Source organism: Rhinatrema bivittatum, chromosome 4 (assembly GCF_901001135.1).
Source record: "Rhinatrema bivittatum chromosome 4, aRhiBiv1.1, whole genome shotgun sequence".
Classification (NCBI taxonomy): domain Eukaryota; kingdom Metazoa; phylum Chordata; class Amphibia; order Gymnophiona; family Rhinatrematidae; genus Rhinatrema; species Rhinatrema bivittatum.
This window is the reverse complement of record NC_042618.1, coordinates 67,865,168-67,888,993: the sequence shown is the minus strand read 5'-3', so window position 1 is coordinate 67,888,993 and position 23,826 is coordinate 67,865,168. Positions and strand designations below refer to the sequence as shown.

The following is a 23,826-nucleotide window of genomic DNA, read 5'->3' as shown; positions in this document are numbered from 1 at the left end:
TGAAGTCGGCTCTCTGTTTTCTGTTACCAAGAAAGGACTGCCCTCGACCCCTCGGCGTCAAGGGGCAGTCGAAGCTGTCCCAAAAATCTGCTTCCCTAGCCAATAGCGCCTGGTGGCACAAAATTGTTCCCATCTGCTCCCATCCCTACTGGCTCCATAAAAGGAACGACCTTTGTCCTCCAGGAGTCAGTGGAGCCTTGAATCCCAGAGATTCTTCTCTAGTTGATCAAGATCCTTGCCAAACAGCAACAGACTCTTAAAGGGCAACTTGCCCAAACAGGTTTTAGACCACAACTCCACCACCCAATTGCACAATCACAGGAGCCGCTGCACCATCATTGAGATGGCCACCAACAAGGCCGAACTCCGAAGCAAATCGAAAAGGGCATCCGCCAGGAAGGCGGCAAAGGATTCCATCCTAGTTACATCCTTGCTCTCGGGAGGCTGCTGAATCCAACAAAGGAGAACATGGACCATCACCTGCGCCAAGCAAATAGAAATCTGAACTGCCATCGCTGAAGAGAAATTTTGCAAGGAGGCTCTAGTTTCCTATCCTGAGGATCCTTCAATGAAGCACTCCCCTCCATTGGATCAGTGGTGCGCCTCATCATTGCTGTAACCAGAGCATCCACTGCTGGCAACTGAAAAAACGTCTGGGACATATCTGGCAGGAGTGGGTACAGTTTCTGCAGGAGCTTCACCCCTTTAAGGACGAACTCGAGAGATTCCCATTCCATTAATATCTCTTCCACCTCAGGATGGAGAGGAAAAGTTATAATGGACCTCCTCTTCCCCTTAATGATAATATCCCACACTGGGGACTCCAGAGATTCTATTCCTCCAGATAGAGACAAGGAAGAACCTGCTCTATTAAAAACCCATCTCATCTCTGTGAAACAACGGTATCACAGTCATCCTCTGGACCCCAAAAGCAGCTCCCCTTCCTCCAGGGAGGCTGAGCTATCAGGATCTGTTACAGGCTCAAGGAGTTCTAGTAGCAACGTAGACATAAATAATTATGACTAATTGACTAATTATGATGACAAAATAATTATCTCTGAAGAGATCAGAAGTCTAGGGATTATCATAGATACCAGGCTTTGACTTCATCCTCAGTTTTAAAAAGTAGTACACAGTACTTATTTTAACCAGATGCTATGACGACTATGCCCATTTCTGAATGTTGTAGATCTAAAAACCGTAATTCATTCCCTAGTAATGTCATAAATTGACTACTGCCACTTACTGGATCTAGGACCCCCACAAAATGCAATGAGAGCTTTGCAGTATGTCCAAAAATCTGCAGTCAGAATTTATTTATTTATCGAGTTTTATATACCGTCATTTGGTTTCGCCATCACAACGGTTTACAAGTTTCGATGGGTAAGATGTTAAGAGATTAGGATGGGGATTGACATCATATTCATACTGGTTAACACCCTTTCTATGGATAAAGTGTTAGAAGGTTAGTAGATGCATTGACGTACATAGAGCGTTCGTTTATACATACAGCGTTCATTTAAAGCATTATTAAGATGGAGGGGGATATTTATAATGTGGCAAGGGAAACATGGTGGGGTTCTGAATGAAGGTTAATAGGGCGGGGGTGAGGAGGTTTCAGTCCAGAATTTGTTATATTTTGGGGAGGGTGTGTATGAGTCATTGGGTGTTTTGGTAGGCTTTGGTGAACATCCAGGTTTTAAGGTCCTTTTTGAAGGTTTTTAGGTTTGGTTGAGTTCTTAGTTCCGTTGGGAGTGTAGTTCCAGAGTTTGGGGCTGCCGAGGGATATGGCTCTTTCACGGGTTGAGGTTAGTTGTTTGGAGTGCGTAGGTGGGATTTTCAGAAGGCCTTTGTTGGTTGAGCGGAGGTTTCGTTGAGGTGTGTGTATTTTTATTGTTTTACTTAACCGGTTAGTTTGTTCTTCGTATATTGTTTTGTGCAGTATTGTCAGTATTTTGTAATCTATTCGATGTTTTATTGGGAGCCAATAGAGCTATGAGAATTGGCGTAATATTTTCGTGCTTTTTTGTTCCTGTGAGGATTCAGGCGGCAGTGTTTTGCAAGATTTATGGTGGGCGGATGGTGGAGAGTGGTAATCCAAATAGGGTGTTGCAATTATCCAGGTTGGAAAAGATGAGTAGTTGAAGGACTGTTCTGAAGTCATCTGGAGTAAGGAATGGTTTTAATCGTCTTAGTGTGAGTTGTTTATAGTATCCTTCCTTAATTTTATTTGTGATGTGGTTCTTGAAGGATAATTTCCCTGTCGATGATGCCTCCTAAGTTACGAGCATGTGAGACCGGTGACATTGCTGTCTTTTGGTTCTCTATGTTGAGCGGTGGTGGGGGTGATGGTGTGTTTTTCCTATCCAATTGAAGGACTACCAATTCACTAGCATATCACTCCTCACTTGATAAAGCATGATTGGCTACCAATCCAATGGCAAGTAAAGTTCAAAGTGCTCATGCTAGTTTTTAAGGGGATCAAGGGAATTGCCCTACAAAGTTTCAATGCAGCCTTGAAACTATACTATCCGGCAAGATCTTTAAGATATTAGATACTCCTTCTTTTAAAATTGTTCATTTAGACAAATCTTGAGTGCATCTTTTTTATATACAGGGCCCAATCCTGTAAAACATACTGCCACAGCAATCAAAAGGAGAAACTGTCCTAACAAAATTCAGAAGGATGTTGAAGGCCTTTCTGTTTCAATAAGCTTTTAACCTTGAATAATTCAGCAAGGTTTTCCAGACTCAGTAAACTTTAGCTTAACAGTAGGAGTTTTATTCTCCTATAATATTTTATATTTTAATCTTTGTATTTTATTATGCTCTGATCATATTATTTATATGTCCTTTATTATATTTTGTCCATTTATTGTCCATGTTTTAACTTTTTTTTATTGCATTATGGATAATTTATTGTAAACCGCCTAGGAATGTTGATAGGCAATTTATACATTTTAAATAAACAACTTATTATTGGCAAACATAATATGGGATGGATAGAGGGAAATTGGGCCCAGAGAATCCAATCCAAGGATGGTGCAAACCCAGGTAGGTCCTATAGCCCTGAGTGATACTCAAGTTCAATAGTGGATTATGCACCATTGGGCCTGCTTCTTGTAAAGGTTTGCCCCTAAACACCAGGATGCCAAGCAAATCTAGGGCTCTTGCTCTTTATTTACAGCTGTGCCACCAACAGAAATGTTTCTTTGCAGTTGGCAGGCTCAAGATAATTCTCATGGCCCTGGATCATAGTCTATCTGCCCAAAATAGCAGCTGGAGGATGATTCGCTTGGACCATTAGCCTGAGAGATGTGCAGAGGTGTTCCAAGCAGACACTAGGTCTCGTACTGCTAGCTAGTCTGCCAGCAGAGCCCAGCAGTTTGCCTGTGTTTTTGTTATTTCTTCCCCAGTGACTAGCAAGCAGTGTCTAACTGGGACTCAAACAGAAGTTGCTTAACCTACCACACTCCCTGACTCATTTGATGCCAATTGTTGGAGAATATATAGGAATGCAGGTTTACCATGAAGCGATGCATGAGATGTGAAGGTGTAGAGCCAGACTGGAAGGGCTTTTGCCTTGGAGTTGGCTTTGGTCCATCATAGATGGGTCTTTGAAGGGCTGCTGCTGGAAAAGCTTGCACACTGCTAGTTCTGTCATCATAATTGTCCTCCACCTCATTCTTTGCAGGATCAATGCCAGGTTTTAGTGATGGAACTTCTGTAAAGAAAACATCTTAAAAACAAATGGCAAATGTGCAGTTTATTCTGGTTTCAAACTGCCAACTCATACACATATGAAAGGCTTGGAAGCAAGAAATGTTTGACTCTACTGGATATGGAGCTGGAGGAATATTTTAAAGCCACCTTATAGTGAAATTACTTATTTGCCTGGTGAAGAAGGAAGAATCTCCAAGACTTTCTTAAACTTACCATAATATGGTGGTCTTTCTTGGGATTGGAGGATGACTCCTTTATGTCACCACAATCTGCAATGTGTGCAGGGACTGAGAGATCAAGGATGTCAATTCATCCATATGAAAGGTATGCAGGATAAATGCATGACCCTCCCCCCCTTCAGGAGGCACCTCACCTTCCTCCAGTCCCCCCTCAGAATCTTCCTGAGAACCTCTTAAAACCATCCAGCGAATCCTCTGAGGGAGACAAAACCTCCTCTGGGACCTCCATTCCCATGACTGCCTTGAATCTCTTTTTCCCCTGGGAATCTATTAGTGCAGATTGCACAGGGAGAGCAGGCACCACAAGGGCAGGGAGAATCCCTGAGGCTGTACTCTGCCCTATGTAAAATGCCTGCAAGTCCTTGAAAATCTTTTGAGAAATAATTGCCCGAGGCTGTACTCTGCCCTATGTAAAATGCCTGCAAGTCCTTGAAAATCTTTTGAGAAATAATTGCCCAAGGCAGATAAGAGACATCCAGTGCAGGAGGGGCAGGCCCTGCCACCCTAGAAGCAGCTCCTGATACTAAACCCAAAAATCAAAGGAGAAGCATGCTCCAGGGCTTAGAGGAGGCCCGATCTACATTTCACTGCCTCGCGGCTGCAACATGGCTGCAGGAGCTTCTTGAGACACCTGGGGATTTTTTTCCTCTCTTTCCCATGTCTCCTGATGTGCAGCCTCCTGCCTGCAGGAATTTGCTATGATTCAGCTCCCCCCAGCCAATGAACAATCCCTGCAAAACTTCAACATGCTGCCTGCCAATACCTTTCATATGTGGCAGGCAGTGCAGAACATGGTCTTCCTCCTGCAGTCTCCAGCCTGCGTCATGTTCAGCAGACGGTCCACAGTCCTATTAATGTGGCCCAATCAGTGGGATTTCCCCCAGATGCACAGATTCAGCACCCAGCAAGGGAAAACTGCCCCTGGAGATTTCCGCAACTGCCCCACCATGATTTGCTGCCGCTGAAAATAGTGCTTCCAAACACCACATCTTTTTTTTTAATTGTCCCAGCTAGAGGAACAAAGAGGTCTTAAAGCTACAGCATTTAAATTACCAGCAAGAAAAAGCAACAAGGGGGGGGAGGGGGAAGGATAAAACGAAGGGGAAGATATACTCAAAGCCTCCTAGAAGCCCTTTAGTTCAAGGTTGTGATTCTGGGGAGTTAAACAAAGGGAGGAAGCAGATCCTGTCATTTCTGGAAACCCCTGTCCCTAATGCTCTTTTTCTTCTGTGTCTAAAATCCTAGGGACCCCCCACTGAACTGAGGAAAGGGAGGACTAGCCTTTTGCCTCAGGAGCTCCAATTGCTTTCCAGTTCAGCCTAACAGGCATGGGATTGCTTGCCTACCATCTGTTGGAGACTGAGAATACTGGCAGGCTGGTGTCAGCATGAAAGTATATAAGGAGTGACATCAGCGAGACTGTTGTTCTCTGTCTCCGTTTATTTGAAGGGTTGCATTACCCACTGGTCTGACTGGATAAAGAGGAAGATATCTTTATAAATCTGGTCTGCCTGCTTCCCAACTTCATACACCTATCCTTTCTTTTGGCACCTACCCCACTTTCTTCCTTTTCTGAGATCACAGAGGAGGAAAAGAAAATTGGTTCTTACCTGCTAATTTTCGTTCCTGTAATACCACAGATCAGTCCAAAAAAGTGGGTTTTGCATCCCTACCAGCAGATAGAGGCAGACAATAAAACTTTGAGGCACTGCTACATAACCGGGAGTGCCACCTGCAGTCCCTCAGTATTGACCTGTACCCAAGCCAAAGAATTAGAACCTAAAACCCTCACAAGGGCGAACAGGTAAAGCAGGGCTGGAACCCCCTGCCCTGGAGCCTCTGTCATCTCCAGAAACACAACGTTAAGTACAAAAACTCTTCTGAATATATTACATCGACTATCAGGAAACAGTCTTTCGGCAGTGACGGGGAGGGTCTCTGGACTGATCTGTGGTATTACAGCAGGTAAGAACCAATTTTCCTTTCCTGTACATACCCAGATCAGTTCAGACAAGTGGGATGTACCCAAGCACTTCTAAACTGGGCGGGAACCCGAAAGACCTGCGCACAACACACACTCACTAAAAGACGCATTCTGCTGCGCGCCCACATCCAAACTGTAATGTCTGGTGAATGTGTGAAGCGAAGACCACACCTACAATCTCCTAGGGAGAAAGCATCTGGCACTCTGCCCAAGAAGCTGCTTGAGCTTCTTAGGCAGCCCCTCTGGAACTTTGCGACCCTTACAAATATAAGCAGAACAAATGGCCTCCCTAAGCCACCATGCAATTGTGGCTTTTGAGGCCTTATCTCACCTTACTTTGCGCCTCCAAACAAAACAAAAAGATGATCTGAGCGTTGAAACAAATTAGTGACCTCCAGATAACGCAAGATAATCCGGTGTACATCCAAAACATGCAGTTCTCTCTCCTAAGGGGAATCCCTAGATCTCTCTGGGAAGGCCGAGAGATCCACCATCTGATTAACATGGAAAGAGGACACCACCTTAGCCAAAAAGGAGGGGATCATTTGCAACGTAACCCCATCATTAGATATATGCAGAAAAGGGTCTCTCTGCATGACAGAGCCTGCAACTCCGAAATCCACCTGGCTAAACAAATTGTCACCAGAAACATTGTCTTTCAACGTCGCCCTTCTCAAAGGCTCAAAGGGCGGCCCACAGAGAACCCGAAGAACCAAACTGAGGCTCCAATCTGGACACAGTTGCCGAACTGGCAGTTACAAATGCTTCACTCCTTTCAGAAAATGAACATCAGGATGGGATGCCAACCACTTCCCCTGCACCTTGCCCCTAAGAGAACCCAAAGTGGATATCTGCACGTGGTGTTGCAAACTGTTGCGGACTGGACAGTGGACCCTTCGGCCGACCTGGTGGAGGAAGATGGTTGGAAGAGAGCTCCGCGGAGATGGGACAGGCCGGGAGGCGGTACCAAAATAAACGCAGGAACAGAATCTTGACCCTGAAGATCCGAGCCCTTGAGGATCTGGACCGCTGGGACTTAGGCGGCAGAAGCGAGTCCTGAAGAGAAGATGGAATCTTCACCCTGGCGATCAGAGATCCCCCCGGGAGGAGCCCTTGAGGATCCGGACCGCTGGGACTTAGGCAGCAGCAGTGAAACCAAAGCGAGGACTGAGCAGAAGTCGTGACAGGCACAGAGTATCAGAGGTGAACCGGGATCAGGAACCAAGGAGACAAACCAAGAAGAATCCGGAAGATGACCAGGATCAGAACACGGGCAGGACCAGGATCAGAAAACACTGCAAACTGGTGCCTCCAAGGAGAGAACCTCATTGCTAGCAACCTCCTTAGCCAGACGCCAGGCTTAAATACCTTGCCGGCGTCTGACATCATCAAGGAGGCGGGCTGGAACTTCCTGCAGTTGAGTCTTTAAAACAGTCTCCCTCGCGCAAGAGAGGAAGGTAAGGACCTGATCGCGAGTCTAGCAACCGGGAACACAACAGTCCCCCCCCCCCCCCCTTACTCCCTCTCTTCAAGGGACCCGGTTTACCAGGATGGTCTTGATGGAACTGTTGCAGGAGAGATTTGTCCAGGATGTTGCGAGCAGGTTCCCAGGTGTTCTCCTCCTCACTGCAACCCTCCCAAGCCAACAGGTACTCCCAGTGGTGGTGGAGGAATCGGACATCAAGGACCTCCCAAACCTGGTATGTGGGATCAGCAGCACCAGGGGTATCCGCAGGGTCTGGAGGTCTTCGATGAAACCTAGGAAGAACAACTGGTTTGAGAAGAGAGACATGAAATACATTGTGAATACGAAAGGAAGTGGGCAACCGTAAGCGATAGGAAACCGTTCCAGCTCTCTCAGCAATTCGGAATGGACCGCAGAACTTAGGAGCCGATTTCTTCAAAGGCAATCTAAGGTGAATGTCCTTTGTGCTTAACCAAACTTTGTCTCCTGGAAGAAACACTGGTGCAGGTCGACGATGCCGATCGGCACGCCTCTTGGCAGAGCTTGCTGATGCAGTTAATCTGGTTTGGATGGAATTCCAGAGATTATGCAATTGCTTAGCAGACACCTGGGCTGCTGGTGACGGAACGGTCAGAGGTAGTGGTGGTTTAAGTTGCTTACCATACACAACTTGAAAGGCTGACTTCCCCGTGGCTGAATGAATCGGAGTATTATAAGAGAATTCGGCCCATGGTAGTAACTCTACCCAGTTGTCTTGTCTTTCATTGGCAAAGGCACAAAGAAATGTTTTTAAGGAACGGTTCATGCGCTCAGTCTGGCCGTTACTCTAGGGATGAAAGGCAGTAGAGAAACTGAGTTGAACCCCAAACTTCTTGCACAGGGCTTTCCAATAACAGGCCGTAAACTGGGGGCCCCGGTCAGAAACAATGTCCTGTGGAAGTCCATGAATCCGGAAGATGTGCTGAGTGAAAAGCAGAGCTAACTCTGGTGCAGATGGCAATTTGGCCAACAGAACAAAATGGGCCATCTTGGAAAAGCGATCCACAGTTACCCAAACAACTGACTTCCTGTTCGACGAAGGTAGATCCACGACGAAGTCTGTGGCAATATGAGTCCATTGCTCCGTGTGAACAGGCAGTGGTTGCAGCAACCCCCAAGGTTGGCCAATACGAGGCTTTTGTCTAGCGCAAGTGGGGGCAGGAACTTAAATAGCTGCGAACGTCGGCTCTCATGTTTGGCCACCAATAATAACGGTTTAGCAAGTCTAACGTTCTTTCTCGGCCAGCATGACCACCAGAAAGGGAGACATGGGCCCACCTTAATACCTCCTTTCGGAGACGCTTTGGGACTACCGTCCTTCCTAGTGGGCTCACTGTCACTGCCGTTATGTTGATTCTTGCTTGATCCAAGATGTACTGGGGAAGCTCTCCCTCTTCTTCTAGCTCCATAGTTCGTGACAAGGCATCTGCACGAGTATTCTTGGCCGCTTGACGATACCGACGTGTAAAGTCAAAGCGATTGAAGAAGAGGGACCGCTGGGCTTGGCACAAGAATTCTAATTCTTATGACCAGTGTATACTGTAATCGGGTGCACTGCCCCCCTCCAGCCATTGCCTCCATTCTTCAAATGCTAACTTGATTGCTAGGAGTTCCTTGTCTCCTATACTGTAGTTACACTCGGCTGCTGAAAAACGTTTTGGAAAAGTAAGAAACATGGAAGTAGTTTACCCGAGCAAGAGTGTCGACTTAAGATTGCCCCTACTGCAATGCTGGAGGCGTCCACCTCTACAACGCGGATCTGGATTGGTATAAACAAGTGTCCCAACAAGAATGCTTGTTTCAGATCCTCAAAGCTTGCCAGGCTGCTTTGGGCCAAACTTTAGCATCCGCCCCCTTTTTGGTAGCGCAGTAAGAGGTGCGAATCTGAGGGAATAATAAGGAATAAACAGTCTATAGAAGTTTGCCAAATCCAAGAAAACGTTGTGTAACGCCTCACCCCCACAGGGCGAGCCAGTCCTTTATAGCGGACACCTTCTCTGGTTCCACGTGGAACCCGGTAGATGAAATGATATATCCCAGGAAGGGGAGTGACTCACATTCAAACATACTCTTTTCTAGCTTCGATTACAATTGATTATCTTTGAGAACTTGCAGTACTTGTTTAACGTGTAGACGATGGGAATTCAGATCTGGTGAATAAATCAAAACATCATCAAGATATACTATTACATAGGAGTGTAGCATTTCACGCAACACCTCATTCATGAGGTTTTGGAAGACTGCCGGAGCATTACATAAGCCAAAGAGCATCACTAAATATTCGTAATGCCAGTCTCTCGTGTTGAAGGCAGTCTTCCATTCATCCCCGGGGCGGATTCGAACTAGGTTGTAGGCCCCTTGCAATCTGTCCAGAAGTTCTGGGATTAATGGCAGCGGGTACCGATCACGCTTGATTATGGCATTAAGACCCCTGTAATCGATGCAAGGTCTGAGCGAGCCGTCTTTATTTCCCACGAAGAAAAACCCCGCCCCAGCTGGAGATCGGAAGGGTCTGATAAAATCTTTAGCGAGATTCTCAGAGATGTATTCAGACTAGCGTGTGTCTCTGGCAAGGATAGAGGGTATACCCTCCCACGCGGTGGAATGGGTCCCGGTAAAAGGTCTATTGCGCAATCAAAGGGGAGATGCTGAGGCAAAATATCCGCTTTCTTCTTGGAGAAGACTTCTGCAAATTCAGAGTAAGGTGCAGGTGGCAATACGGAAGTAGTCAACAAGGACACAGACGGTGGACCCGGAACCTGGAGACAGTGATCAAAATAAAAGGGACTCCAACGGACGATTTGTAATGAGTCCCAATGTATCATAGGTGAATGGCGTTGTAGCCATGGTAATCCCAATACTACCGGGTGAACCGCTTTCTCCAGGATCAAAAAGGAAATTTCCTCAGAATGTAGCACTCCGGTCCGGAAAGTAAGAAATACTACCAGGCAACATTGTCCCTTGGATAGATATAATCCTAAGAGGAGGAGTCCGAGGACGAGTAAGTAATTGAAGTTGCTGTACCAAATCGGAAAGAATAAAATTCCCACCTGCTCCGGAGTCAATAAAGGCGAGTGTGTTGAAAGACCCTCCAGGATATTCTAGTGTCACTGGTACAGTACATTGAGGAGCAACATTATCACAGCCTAGGAGTAGCTCCTCAGTTTTGCCTAGGCCTTGGCGTTTCTCGGTCACTCTTTGCATTGGGCTATGAAGTGACCCTTGCTGCCACAGTATAAACATAGGCCCAAGGCCTGACACCTTCGCCTCTCCTCCTCAGTTAAAGGCGTGTGACCCAACTGCATAAATTCCTCTATAGAAGAGTCGGAGTGTGTCGCCCCAGGACTTGACAAGGTTGTCAAGGGTCTAGTGAAGGCAGGTGCCAAGGATATGGGTAGACTTGGCGGACGTCCCTCCCTTACTCTTTGCTGAAGTCGACTGTCGATCCGGCCAGCAAGGTCAATTATTCTGTTGAGGTCGTCCGGAGTGTCCCTAGCCACCAACTCGTCCTTAATGCGCGGTGTCAGACCCTCCAGAAAAACTCCCCGGAGACTGTCCTCACGCCACCCTACCTCCATATCGAGGGTGCGAAATTCAATTGCATAGTCTGACAGGGAGCGAGCTCCCTATCTCAGCTGTAATAGTTCTGACGTAGCAGTGGGCAAGCGTGCGGGTTTATCAAATGCTTGCTTGAAATTAAGAACGAACTGCTGCAGATTACTTAATAAGGGATCCTGGCGCTCCCACATTGGTAATGCCCAACTTAACGCCTTCCCTTCCAAAAGTGACAAGATATTGGCTATTTTCACAGAGTCCGAGGGGAACTGACCAGGGAGTAGAGGGAACCTGATGTAGCACTGGTTCAAAAATCCCCAGCAGCCTTTGGCCTCTCCTGCGTAGCATGAGGGCGCGGGCAATTGAGTGGGAGCAGTAATGTTCACAGTAGGAACCGGAGGCGGTAATGGTGATGGTTCTGGCGGAGTGGCATCAAGACGATTTGCCAGCCTCTCGACGGTGGCAGCCAAAACGTCGAGACAATGTTGCTGCTGTTGCAAGCATTGGGCCATTCCCGGAATGGCTTGCAGACGAGAGATATCCGCCGGGTCCATGGCCTAGCAAACTGTTTCAAACTGTTGCGGACTGGACAGTGAACCCTTGGGCTGACCTGGTGGAGGAAAATGGTTGGAAGAGAGCTCCACGGAGATGAGACAGGCCGGGAGGCGGTACCAAGATAAACGCAGGGACAGAATCTTCACCCTGGAGATCTGAGATCCCCCTGGGAAGAGCCCTTGAGAATCCGGACCGCTGGGACTTAGGCGGCAGAAGAGAGTCCTGAAGAGAAGATGGAATCTTCACCCTGGAGATCCGAGATCCCCCCGGGAAGAGCCCTTGAGAATCCGGACCGCTGGGACTTAGGCGGCAGCAGTGAGACCAAAGCGAGGGCGGAGCAGAAGTCGAGACAGGCGACAGACACGGAGTATCAGAGGTGAACCGGGATCAGGAACCCAGGAGACAAACAGAAAAGAATCCGGAAGATGACCAGGATCAGAAACACAGCAGGACCAGGATCAGAAACACAGCAACTGGTGCCTCCAAGGAGAGAACCTCATTGCTAGGCAACCTCCTTAGCCAGACGCCAGACTTAAATACCATGTCGGCATCTGACATCATCAAGGAGGCGGGCCAGAACTTCCTGCAGTTGAGTCTTTAAAACAGTCTCTCTCGCGAGAGAGAGGAAGGTAAGGACCCGATCGCGAGTCTAGCAACCGGGACCGCAACACATAGAGCGAGTTATAGACCAAGCCCTTAGTCAACCCCTCCTGCAAAAAGGATAAAATCTGGGGCACATCCATAGATAGGGGATCTAATCGGCGCTGCAGACACCAGGATTCAAAGACCTTCCAAACCCTGACATACACTACAGAGGTTGAGGGTCTCAGTGCCTAGAGAAGGGTAGGAATCACCTGCTCTGAGTAGCCCTTCAGATGCAAGCGCCACCTTTCAAAAGCCAAGCAGCAAGACAAAAAGTAATCCTTGTCGCAGTAAGCGGGACAGATGGACCAAACTGAGGGGTCCCTCAACCATGAGATAGACGAGATCCATGGGAGTCATGGACACTTTGGCGGTGGCACCAGTACCACTGAACCCAGATGTGACTCTATGCACCGCAGAACTCGCCCGATGAGAGGCCACGGAGGAAACACATAACAGGATCCCCGTCAGCCAAGGACACACCAGGGCGTCCAGGCCTACTGCGCTGACCTCTTCTGTGACTGAAAAATCTTGCCATCTTCGTGTTGGCCCGCATCGCCATAAGATCCAACTGGGGCATGCCCCATCTAGCACAGATGCAATCCCAAGCTTCCGGGGACAACTCCCATTCCCCTGGATCCAACTGCTGGCTGCTGAGGAAATCTGCATCCACACTGTCTGCACCCACGACATGAGATGCCATTATCCCATCCAGATGGAGGCTCCAACCAGACAAACACCTGTCGAACTTCCAGTGCCACCATATGACTCTTCATCCCTCCTTGGCGGTTGATGTATGCCACTGTCATTGCATTGTCAGAAATACCCAGACCATTCTGTCTTTGATCCAGGGGAGAAATACCTCTAATGCTCATCAAACCGCCCTCATTTCCAGACAATTGATGGACTCATCCCTCCATTATCCTCCTCCAAGCTTCTCTAATACCTGAGGAATAAGAGGACACAACTCCTTTTTAAAAACAGGCGTACAATCTGAGGATCATCCCCCTCAGTCATCAGAACCTCATCTGGATCAAGGTCATCCTTGGTCGGATCAGGATCAGTATTCGGGCTCTCATCCGGATCCCCATCTGGGTCCACCCACTGCGGAGAAGCAGGATCCTCCTGCGTACCATCCAAATCCACCAAATCCCTGGGGCCCCCCAGCTCCCGCATGAGGCAGCCCAGGCATTTCAGAAGACTCCCAGAACCTCTCGAGGAAACCTTCCTAGGTCTCTTGGGAGGAACACTGTCCCTGGATCTTTTCCCCCCTGTTCCCTTCTTTGCCAGGAAGACTCTATATAAAAAAAGAACAAGTTCCAGGGAAAATCCCTTTGGATCATCAGCCCCCTGAGGGAGAAATCCATCCTCAGAGCCCCCTTTCTCATCCAGGACTTCCTCCACATCCTGTCCCACAGGGGAGAGTGCAGGTGGGGAGTCTCTGGGTTTGGCTGAAGCAGTGGTGCCCCCAACGACCTGGAGGCCTTCTTATCCAATGTTACTCCCACGGAGGTTCCATCTTAAGAACATAAGAACATAAGAAATTGCCATGCTGGGTCAGACCAAGGGTCTATCAAGCCCAGCATCCTGTTTCCAACAGAGGCCAAAACCAGGCCACAAGAACCTGGCAATTACCCAAACACTAAGAAGAACCCATGCTACTGATGCAATTAATAGCAGTGGCTATTCCCTAAGTATAATTGATTAATAGCCATTAATGGACTTCTCCTCCAAGAACTTATCCAAACCTTTTTTGAACCCAGCTACACTAACTACACTAACCACCTCCTCTGGCAACAAATTCCAGAGCTTTATTGTGCATTGAGTGAAAAATAATTTTCTCCGATTAGTCTTAAATGTGTTACTTGCTAACTTCATGGAATGCCCCCTAGTCCTTCTATTATTCGAAAGTGTAAATAACCGAGTCACATCTACTCGTTCAAGACCTCTCATGATCTTAAAGACCTCTATCATATCCCCCCCTCAGCTGTCTCTTCTCCAAGCTGAACAGCCCTAACCTCTTCAGCCTTTCCTCATAGGGGAGCTGTTCCATTCCCCTTTATCATTTTGGTTGCCCTTCTCTGTACCTTCTCCATCGCAACTATATCTTTTTTGAGATGTGGCGACCAAAATTGTACACAGTATTCAAGGTGCGGTCTCACCATGGAGCGATACAGAGGCATTATGACATTTTCCATTCTATTAACCATTCCCTTCCTAATAATTCCTAACATTCTATTTGCTTTTTTGACTGCTGCAGCACATTGAGCCGACAACTTTAAAGTATTATCCACTATGATGCCTAGATCTTTTTCCTGGGTGGTAGCTCCTAATATGGAACCTAACATCGTGTAACTACAGCAAGGGTTATTTTCCCTATATACAACACCTTGCACTTGTCCACATTAAATTTCATCTGCCATTTGGATGCCCAATCTTCCAGTCTTGCAAGGTCCTCCTGTAATGTATCACAGTCTGCTTGTGATTTAACTACTCTGAATAATTTTGTATCATCCGCAAATTTCATAACCTCACTTGTCGTATTCCTTTCCAGATCATTTATATATATATTGAAAAGCACCGGTCCAAGTACAGATCCCTGAGGCACTCCACTGTTTACCCTTTTCCACTGAGAAAATTGACCATTTAATCCTACTCTCTGTTTCCTGTCTTTTAACCAGTTTGTAATCCACGAAAGGACATCGCCTCCTATCCCATGACTTTTTAGTTTTCGTAGAAGCCTCTCATGAGGGACTTTGTCAAACGCCTTCTGAAAATCCAAATACACTACATCTACCGGTTCACCTTTATCCACATGTTTATTAACCCCTTCAAAAAAATGAAGCAGATTTGTTAGGCAAGAATTCCCTTGGGTAAATCCATGTTGACTGTGTCCCTTTAAATCATGTCTTTCTATATGCTCTACGATTTTGATCTTGAGAATAGTTTCCACTATTTTTCCCGGCACTGAAGTCAGGCTCACTAGTCTATAGTTACCCGGATCGCCCCTGGAGCCTTTTTTAAATATTGGGGTTACATTGGCCACCCTCCAGTCTTCAGGTACAATGGATGATTTTAATGATAGGTTACAAATTTTAACTAATAGATCAGAAATTTCATTTTTTAGTTCCTTCAGAACCCTAGGATGCATACCATCCGGTCCAGGTGATTTGCTACTCTTTAGTTTGTCAATCTGGCCTACTACATCTTCCAGGTTCACAGTGATTTCGTTCAGTTCGTCTGACTCATCACCCCTGAAAATCATCTCCGGAACTGGTATCTCCCCAACATCCTCATTTGTAAACACGGAGGCAAAGAATTAATTTAGTCTTTCTGCAATGGCCTTATCTTCCCTAAGAGCCCTTTAACCCCTCTATCATCTAATGGTCCAACCGACTCCCTCACAGGTTTCTTGCTTTGGATATATTTAAAAAAAAATTTATTATGAGTTTTTGCCTCTATGGCCAACTTCATTTCAAATTCTCTCTTTGCCTGTCTTATCAATGTTTTAAACTTAACTTGACAATGCTTATGTTTTATCCTAATTTTCTTCAGATGGATCCTTCTTCCAATTTTTGAAGGATTTTTTTTGGCTAAAATAGCCTCTTTCACCTCACCTTTTAACCATGATGGTAATCGTTTTGCCTTCCTTCCACTTTTCTTAATGCGCGGAATACATATGGACTGCGCTTCTAGGATTGTATTTTTAAACAATGTCCAAGCCTGTTGAACACTTAACCTTTGCAGCTGCACCTTTCAGTTTTTTTCTAACTATTTTCCTCATTTTATCAAAGTTTCCCCCCCGATGTGAGGCTGGTACCGAGGGAATGCAAATTCAGCCGTTCCGACCAGAGCCCGCAGGCCCTGCACGCCGCCATGTGCGTTTTCGGCGCCATCCCCCATGCAGCAGCAAAACATGGGCTGAGCGTGCCCGACTTAGCAGCAGGATGCACACAAGGCAGAGGCCCTAAACCACACGGTAGGACTGTCTCACCAACAAAGTTTCCCCACCGGGAAAAAAAAAAAAAAAGCTAGCGAGCTCCTCTCCTGCCGACCGCAGCAGCTTCTGCTGACAAAACACCCCAGTCACTAAGCTGCCAAAGCACCGGCTAAGTTCCTTCTTTTTATGTATTTATTTTTAAGCTTGGACAAAACAGAAATACTACATCAGCCTCTGGCTCACAGGAAGAGACCTCGAAGGTAGAGAGGGAGGCAATCCCCTGGTTATCAAAGCCTCTGGAAGAAGTGGCTGAACACAGACATAGGTTACCAACCCTCTAGATACCCGGCTCAACCCGAGGGATGGTCCACAAAAGGTACCTAGCTCCTTGGGGAGCCCACTTGCCACTTTTCTAAATCTCTTTTAATCTTTTTTTTTTCTTCTTCTTTCAGACAGCAGGTCTGCACCTCTACCATCTGCTGGAGACAGAGAAATATTGAAGGACTGCAGGACTATTTAGCAGTGCCTCAAAGATTTTGTTCTCTGCCTCTATCTGCTGGTAGGGATGCAAAGCCCACTTGTCTGGACTGATCTGGGTATAAACAGGAATGCTAAATATGTTTCTTTCTTTATATCACCAACAAAATCCATCTCTTCCTTTCTGAACACACCACCAGACCCTTTAATCACTCTTCTTACCTTCTGCCAAGACTACTGTATCCTGCTTCTCACAGGTCTCCTACCAAACCATCTGCACTATAGTCTATTCAAAATGCAGTTGCATGACTTACAGTATTGGAATGTCATATAATAATGGAAAGTAATACCACTTCTCAAGTCACTACATTGGCTCCACATTCGCATCCACATACTGTACAAGATTTACCTACTTGCCTAAAAATGTATTTACTCTGCAGCTCCTCATTGCAGTTATTCTCTTTATCACTCCCATATTTCTCCATGCAACTTCCATTCATTTTTTAACTCCAGATTCTGTGCTTTCCAGCTTGTTGCACAATATGCCTGAAATAGCCATCCTGAGTTGTGTCATGCTAGCACACAGACCATATTCAAGTAATTCCCAAAATCCACCTTTTTGAAGTGTCTTTTAAACCTTAAACTGTGGCTCTCCACAATCACAGCCTTGTTCACTGTAATCATGTTTGCTACAATAAATACAATTTCCTGAAGCCTCTTGGTTAGACTGTCATGACTAAACTGTAAGCTCCACAAAATAGGGACTGTCTCTTATGTGCAGTTGTACAGCCAGACTTTGAAAAATTCCTCCAGGTCTTTTTTGTCAAGGATGAATTGCACTCACCATAAATTCCTGCCAAGGTCTTTCCCGCTCCTGCCCCAAAAATTTGTTTTAAGGGGGTGAGTATCAGAAATACATAGCATAGGTATTTCTGCCCTGGTAAGTGTGCACCCTCCCCAATGCTCCACCTTACCAAAATGTATTCCCTCTCCCCCTTCCACCCCCCTCAATCTCTCCCCTCCCCTACAGCCCTCTCTCTGTACTCTTGGGCCCCTAACGGGCCTGAAGATGTGGCCTCCTCCTACTGGGGCCCTGATCATTACTCAAGATGTTTTCACCTCACCTGATTTTTCAGATCTTATGTACAACATTGTGGGCTTCTGGTAACAGAGAAATAAGTAGTAGCACTAGTAGAAAGAAGCCCTAGTTGTCACAAAAATATCAACACCAACTAGCTAGCAGAAAAACTTGTATTAGCTACCAAAAGGAGCCCTGTTCAGGGAAGTTGGCAGGTACATTAAAAAGAAATGAAGGCCCCTTGTATCTTAAGTCCTAAATCACCCCGTATCTTCTTCTATGATACTTATGTCACACACAGCACAGAACTGAGGTGAGATAGCTTTTAGTTTAATTACATTCTAAGTAGATAAAAGAAGGAAACAAAAAATACTATACACTACTACAGATACTCTTAGAGGAAGGACCCTTATCACACTGCTTCTCAACCCAGATCTCAGGACACACCCAACCAGTCAGGTTTTCAGGATATCTAGAATGAGGCATTGCATGCAAATTTCTCTCATGCATATTCATTGGGGATATCCTGAAAAACAGGCTGGCTAAGTGTGTCCCATATACTGGGCTGAGAACCACTGTCTTATTCAATACAGCAGCCATAGTACAACTTTTTGTACCTAGTGAGTTGTCATCATCCAAAATGGACCCTCTGTGCTTTAGTCTGCCAGAAATTGGCATAAGGTCATCATCGTCATCATCCTCATGAGGTCTCTCTTCCTGAAACTCAACTGGCTCTCGATTCAGAAAATCATTCTCGTCATCATCATCATCAAAAAGACCATCATAGTCCTTTGCAGCTGTAGTTTGTACCTTTAGTTAGAAATCAGTCTTTAGAGATAGAATAAAATCCAACAACAAATATCAGCAAACTGATATAACTAGCTAACTAAGGAAATTCATCTTCTCTGGATAAAGACAAGTGACCTGAATGTTTGTGCTACCATGCAAAATGAACTCATAAATCCCACAAAGAAATAAAGATTCAAAGTTTACCTTGCCGGTGGATTTCTTCCCCCGTCCATCACAAACATTTTCCAGCAGTCCCAGGTTCCCCTCATTGTCTGTATAAGCAATCTGTGCCCTACTGGGATGCCAGGCCAGGCCACAAACTGTGTAACCTCTGTCATGCTTCACTCTAGCAAACCCAAACAACTTAGAATAACTATATGCAGCTGAAATAAATCAAAGGAATGCAATTCTGAATTTACAAAATAGCATAAGAACACTGTATTTTCCCCTCACTGAACAGTATTTGAGGTTTAGTGAAGGTACTAACTGGGGGACAAGCTACAACAATTACATAATTATATATTAAGTAGTAAATTTATTAATTTATGTTTGTTACAGTTGCAAATCATTTTTCAGATGGAAATTTAAATTATCTCCAACTTATACCTAATGATCCATATGATGCCTTCTACCAAGATCTGAATAGCCAACAAAGATGCTCCTCTTTAAAAGTAGCTCTCCTCCGGTATACACATCTTCAACATATAGCATGTACACATGAGAAGAGACACAGGGCAGATCTGATCTTCAATACGAGAGTGAAAATTCTAGAAGATTAAAGAATGGCATAGCACACCACTCAATGTCTGATCACTCACTAATTAAGTTCTCACCATACGGAGACTTTAGACAAGAGTTCACGACAAGATCTTTGAAAATGATCCAAGACAAAAAATGCTAGATTTCCAAAAACCTCAACATACTGGAGTTCTCCCCCAAGGATGAAAAGTCTTCATCAGAAACAGATCAGCTAAAGGCATAGAATGAAAACCTATCAAAAGCCCTGGAAAAAATTGTCCCAAACCCCCCCCCCCCCCCAAAAAAAAAACCTAAATCCAGGCTAACCAATAAACTACTGCCCTTATGAAATATCCCATTTCTAGGGAAAGCAGTAGAACAATAAGTGCAAACTCAACTAAGTGATTGATTGACAAAGAGAAACTGCCTGGATCCTTACCCATCCAGCTTCAGAAAAGGACATGGAACAGACACAGTCCTTATTGTCCTGTTAGATGATCTCCTCAGATACAGTGCTAGGAGCCAGGTGGCAGTCCTAGTGCAACTGGATTTCTCAGCAGAATCTGACACCATAGATCACAACATCATGCTATCATATCTAGTCGAGGCCAGAATAAGTAGAAAGGTCCTAACCCGGCTAAATTCCTTTCTATCTTAAGGCAACAATATGTAAATTCTGCCATCAAGCTGCCAGCGCCCTGGACTTTAGAATGTGGAGTCCCCTAGGGCTCTAGTCCTTTTCATCATTTACTTAAAACCTCTTCTACGGCTAATCAGAACATTTGAGGTAAAAGCATACATCTATAATTACAAACAATCCCAAATGCTTTTGAATATACTAAAACTATTATCAAAAGACAACAGCTCAACTTTAGAACTTTTTTTAGGAACTGCCTATTCTGACCATTTAAAATCATTATTGGGTAAAACAAGCAAGCACATTGAAAATGAATGGGTCTATGCTTATATATGGAGTGCATTTTTTCTGAGAGTTTTTTCCATGTATGACTGTGCCTAAAAAATTCTAAACTTGAGCTGGTGTGTTTTTTTTTTTGTTTTGTTTTTTAATAGTTAGGACACATCTATGCCTATTCTAGTCCTCAAGAGCCACAAACAGTCCTGGTTTTCAGAATATCAGTAATGAATATGCATGAGATACATTTGCATACAATGAAGGCAGAGCATGCAGTTCTATCCCATGCATGTTCATTATGCATATCCTGAAAATCAGTCCTGTCTGTGGCACTTGAGGACCAGAGTTAGCCACTCATGATCTATGCAGACAACATCCTGTGGATTTATTTATTTATTTAGCACTTTTCTATACCGACCTTCATGAAAAAATTTCATATCAGATCGGTTTACATGTAACAAAGGGTATAACTTAAACAAGAACAATTCACTAGAAGCGGAAGTTACATATAACAAGGGTAGTTAACTTGGAGGCTAGGCTAGTCAGAGGTATAGGACAGTGTAACTGAAGAGAACTAGAAAAGGCAATGAAACAAAAGAAACGGTGGCTTAATTATAATGTCTAAACATAGCGGGGCGTTAGCCGGTAAAGCAGAGTCCTGTCCGGTTGACAATTAATGGCTTAGAAAGTTAGGGGAAGGCCTGGAGGAAGAGCCAGGTCTTAAGTTTTTTGCGGAAAGTTCGAAGGCAAGGTTCTAGTCTGAGGTCAGTGGGCATATTGTTCCAGATAGTTGGACCTGCTGTAGAGAATGCTCGTTCTTTGGTGTATGATAGTCGCGTGGCTTTGATATACTTTGAATCGTACTGAAGTCACTAATTTCCTTCACATCAGGAAATAACAGTGAATTTCAAACAGCAGCACCAAAGCAATGGTGCTTAATCTTAATGCACCCAAGTAATAAACCAGTTCTGTTACAGATGTTTAAAGAACATCTGGCATTACTGCAAGCATGAAGAAAGGCAAGGAAAGCTCAGCCAAGTATCTTGCCTTAGTGTTTTGTGTCCCTCACACTTTGACATGAATGCTTTCTCTTTCCTAGCAAACTGCAGATCTACAATTCAAAATACTTGGGAAGAAAAAAGGAAGCAGGCCAACTGCAAGTCAATGAAAAATTTGATCTGGATCTACAAACAGCTATCTGGGATTTTATAACATGTGCACGCCAGTGCGCACATGTTATAAAATCGCGCGCACATGGACGTGCGTGCTTAACGTTTTAAAATCTACACCAATGTTTAGTCCAATGTTAAATACGTATTAACACCATAAGCTTACCTAATGTATGTATATCTGGATCATATATAACCATTTCTCTGTTTTACCCCACCTTGGATGAAGTTCTTATTTTTATTTTATTTATATTCTGTTTATGAGTTCAGGCTAAGCGGATTACAGATCAGCAAATATTGACATTTATAACAATAAAATAACATGAAAAACATAATAAAACCATATCATCCATATCATCATCAATCCCCACTATTGTAAAGGCTATTACTAACAGTATCTCTTGCTTTTGTACTAACAGTTTACATAACTACTACCTTCAAAAATCATGCTGAAATAAGTCATTCCTCGTTAACGCCAAAAGCTTCAAACGGTGCTTTAAATTCTTTTCAAAACAATAAATCATCTGGTAATAAATTCCACCACATGGGGCCAATGATTGAGAAGGCATGATTACGTGTCTCCTGAAGCTGTCTCCTTATTATTGGAATACTTAATAGATTTTGTGACACTGATCGTAAAGATCGAGTAGGTACACATTTTATAATACTGGCTAAATATTCAGGGGCATTTTCTTGCTATGCTTTAAAAACTAGCATTATTTTAAATTTTAATGTGCCGACTTACAGGATGCCAATGTAGGCTTTGCAGAGCTGGGGTGATGTGCTCTATTCAACAAAGGCAGGTAATAAATCCAACTAATAAAATAAGGCATTTGAAGTCTTATTTCACAGACATTTTATTTATTATGATTTATACTGGTGCCTTAAATACAATGGTAAATTTTAAAGACTCCGAAAGATGCACAAAACAACATTTAATAAAACTGAATCAACACTTTGAATATTCTGAGAAAGTTATTTATACCTCTCTATGCATTCCTTGGTTGTTACATCCCAGATAACAATGCAGCCATCAATACTTCCAGCTGCTAGGTACTGTCCACAGGGAGACCAGGTCACAACATTCAGGATCTGCATGGGGAAACTAACATTACTACAACTTCCAGCTTATAAAAAGATAAGAAACCATGGAGAAACACTCTATAAGGAACTTTGTTTGCCATCTTGCACCTTAGTTCTTGTGCTTCCAGCACATTTGGAACCTGTTTGAAGTGTATTCACCACCACTGAAGACAGGGGACATTTCAAGCTAATAAGCCATGAGCCTTCATTCAGGTCGATACAGTAAAGTGTGCTCCGTCGGAGCGCACTGTCAGCCTGCTCTGGACGCGTGTTTTCCCTTACCCCTTATTCAGTAAGGGGAGGAAAACACACGGCCCACCCGCGGCACCTAATAGCGCCCTCAACATGCAAATGCATGTTGATGGCCCTATTAGGTATGCGCGCGCGATTCAGTAAGTAAAATGTGCAGCCAAGCCGCACATTTTACTCTAAGAAATTAGCGCCGACCCAAAGGTCGGCGCTAATTTCTTCCGGCGCCAGGAAAATGCACAGAAAAGCAGTAAAAACTGCTTTTCTGTGCACCCTCCGACTTAATATCATAGCGATATTAAGTCGGAGGTCCCCAAAAGTAAAAAAAAGTAATAAAAAAAAAAATTTGAATTTGGCCCGCGGCTGTCGGGCCAAAACCGGATGCTCAATTTTGCCGGCGTCCGGTTTCCGAGCCCGTGGCTGTCAGCATGCTTGAGAACCGACACCGGCAAAATTGAGCGTCGGCTGTCAAACCCGCTGACAGCCGCCGCTCCTGACAAAAAGGAGGCGCTAGGGACGCGCTAGTGTCCCTAGCGCCTCCTTTTCCCTGTTTTTCCCGCGTCACCTCATTTAAATACTGAATCGCCCGCACAGGCGAAGGGCTGGTGCGCGCGCCGGGAGAGCGGGCGTTCGTCCGCTCTCCCGCGGTCTTACAGTATCGACCTGATTGTTAGCTACGCAGGACTTCTCAGCACCTCTTCCCCAAGTCTAGTCACTGCAGCAACAGCACCTATGAGGCACAAAACTGCTGCTCAGACCAGCACCAAGCAGAAGTGCACCCCTAATCCTGACAGGCGCTGCTGTTGATGTGTAGCTGGGACTTCCTCCCATGGCCTGCAAGCACTGCCTCTGAATCTCCTCCTGGGTCCTGGCGATATAGGGAACAGATGCTGAATCCAGGATTCAGTTATCTCCAGCACTGCTGCCAAGCCATTAGCCCACCCTCTTAATGAACAGTTTTATTCAAAATTTCACAACTTCATTCATAATTATCCCCATGCAAGGTGCACACTAGAAAAACAGAAGTACCGTATTTTTCGCTCCATAAGACGCACTTTTTTTCCCCCAAAGGTGAGGGGAAAATGTATGTGCGTCTTATGGAGCGAATATAAAAAAAAACCAAACAAAATTCTAACAAACCCCCCCCCCCCCGACTCCCCCAAGACCTGCCGACTTAATTTCCTACAA

General features: G+C 45.0%; 1 protein-coding gene across 1 annotated transcript in view; it reads right to left on the bottom strand.

Annotated features, from left to right (window-relative positions):
* Positions 1-23,826, bottom strand: part of WDHD1 (WD repeat and HMG-box DNA binding protein 1) — a 247,833-nt gene that overhangs the window by 139,791 nt on the left and 84,216 nt on the right. Inside the window, exons 9-12 of the mRNA XM_029597432.1 lie at positions 22,292-22,398; positions 18,691-18,832; positions 18,315-18,507; positions 3,528-3,724 (exon numbers count right to left, since the gene is read on the bottom strand). Of these exons, the coding sequence (XP_029453292.1) occupies positions 3,528-3,724; positions 18,315-18,507; positions 18,691-18,832; positions 22,292-22,398 (639 nt within the window). The remainder of the gene's footprint in view (positions 1-3,527; positions 3,725-18,314; positions 18,508-18,690; positions 18,833-22,291; positions 22,399-23,826) is intronic.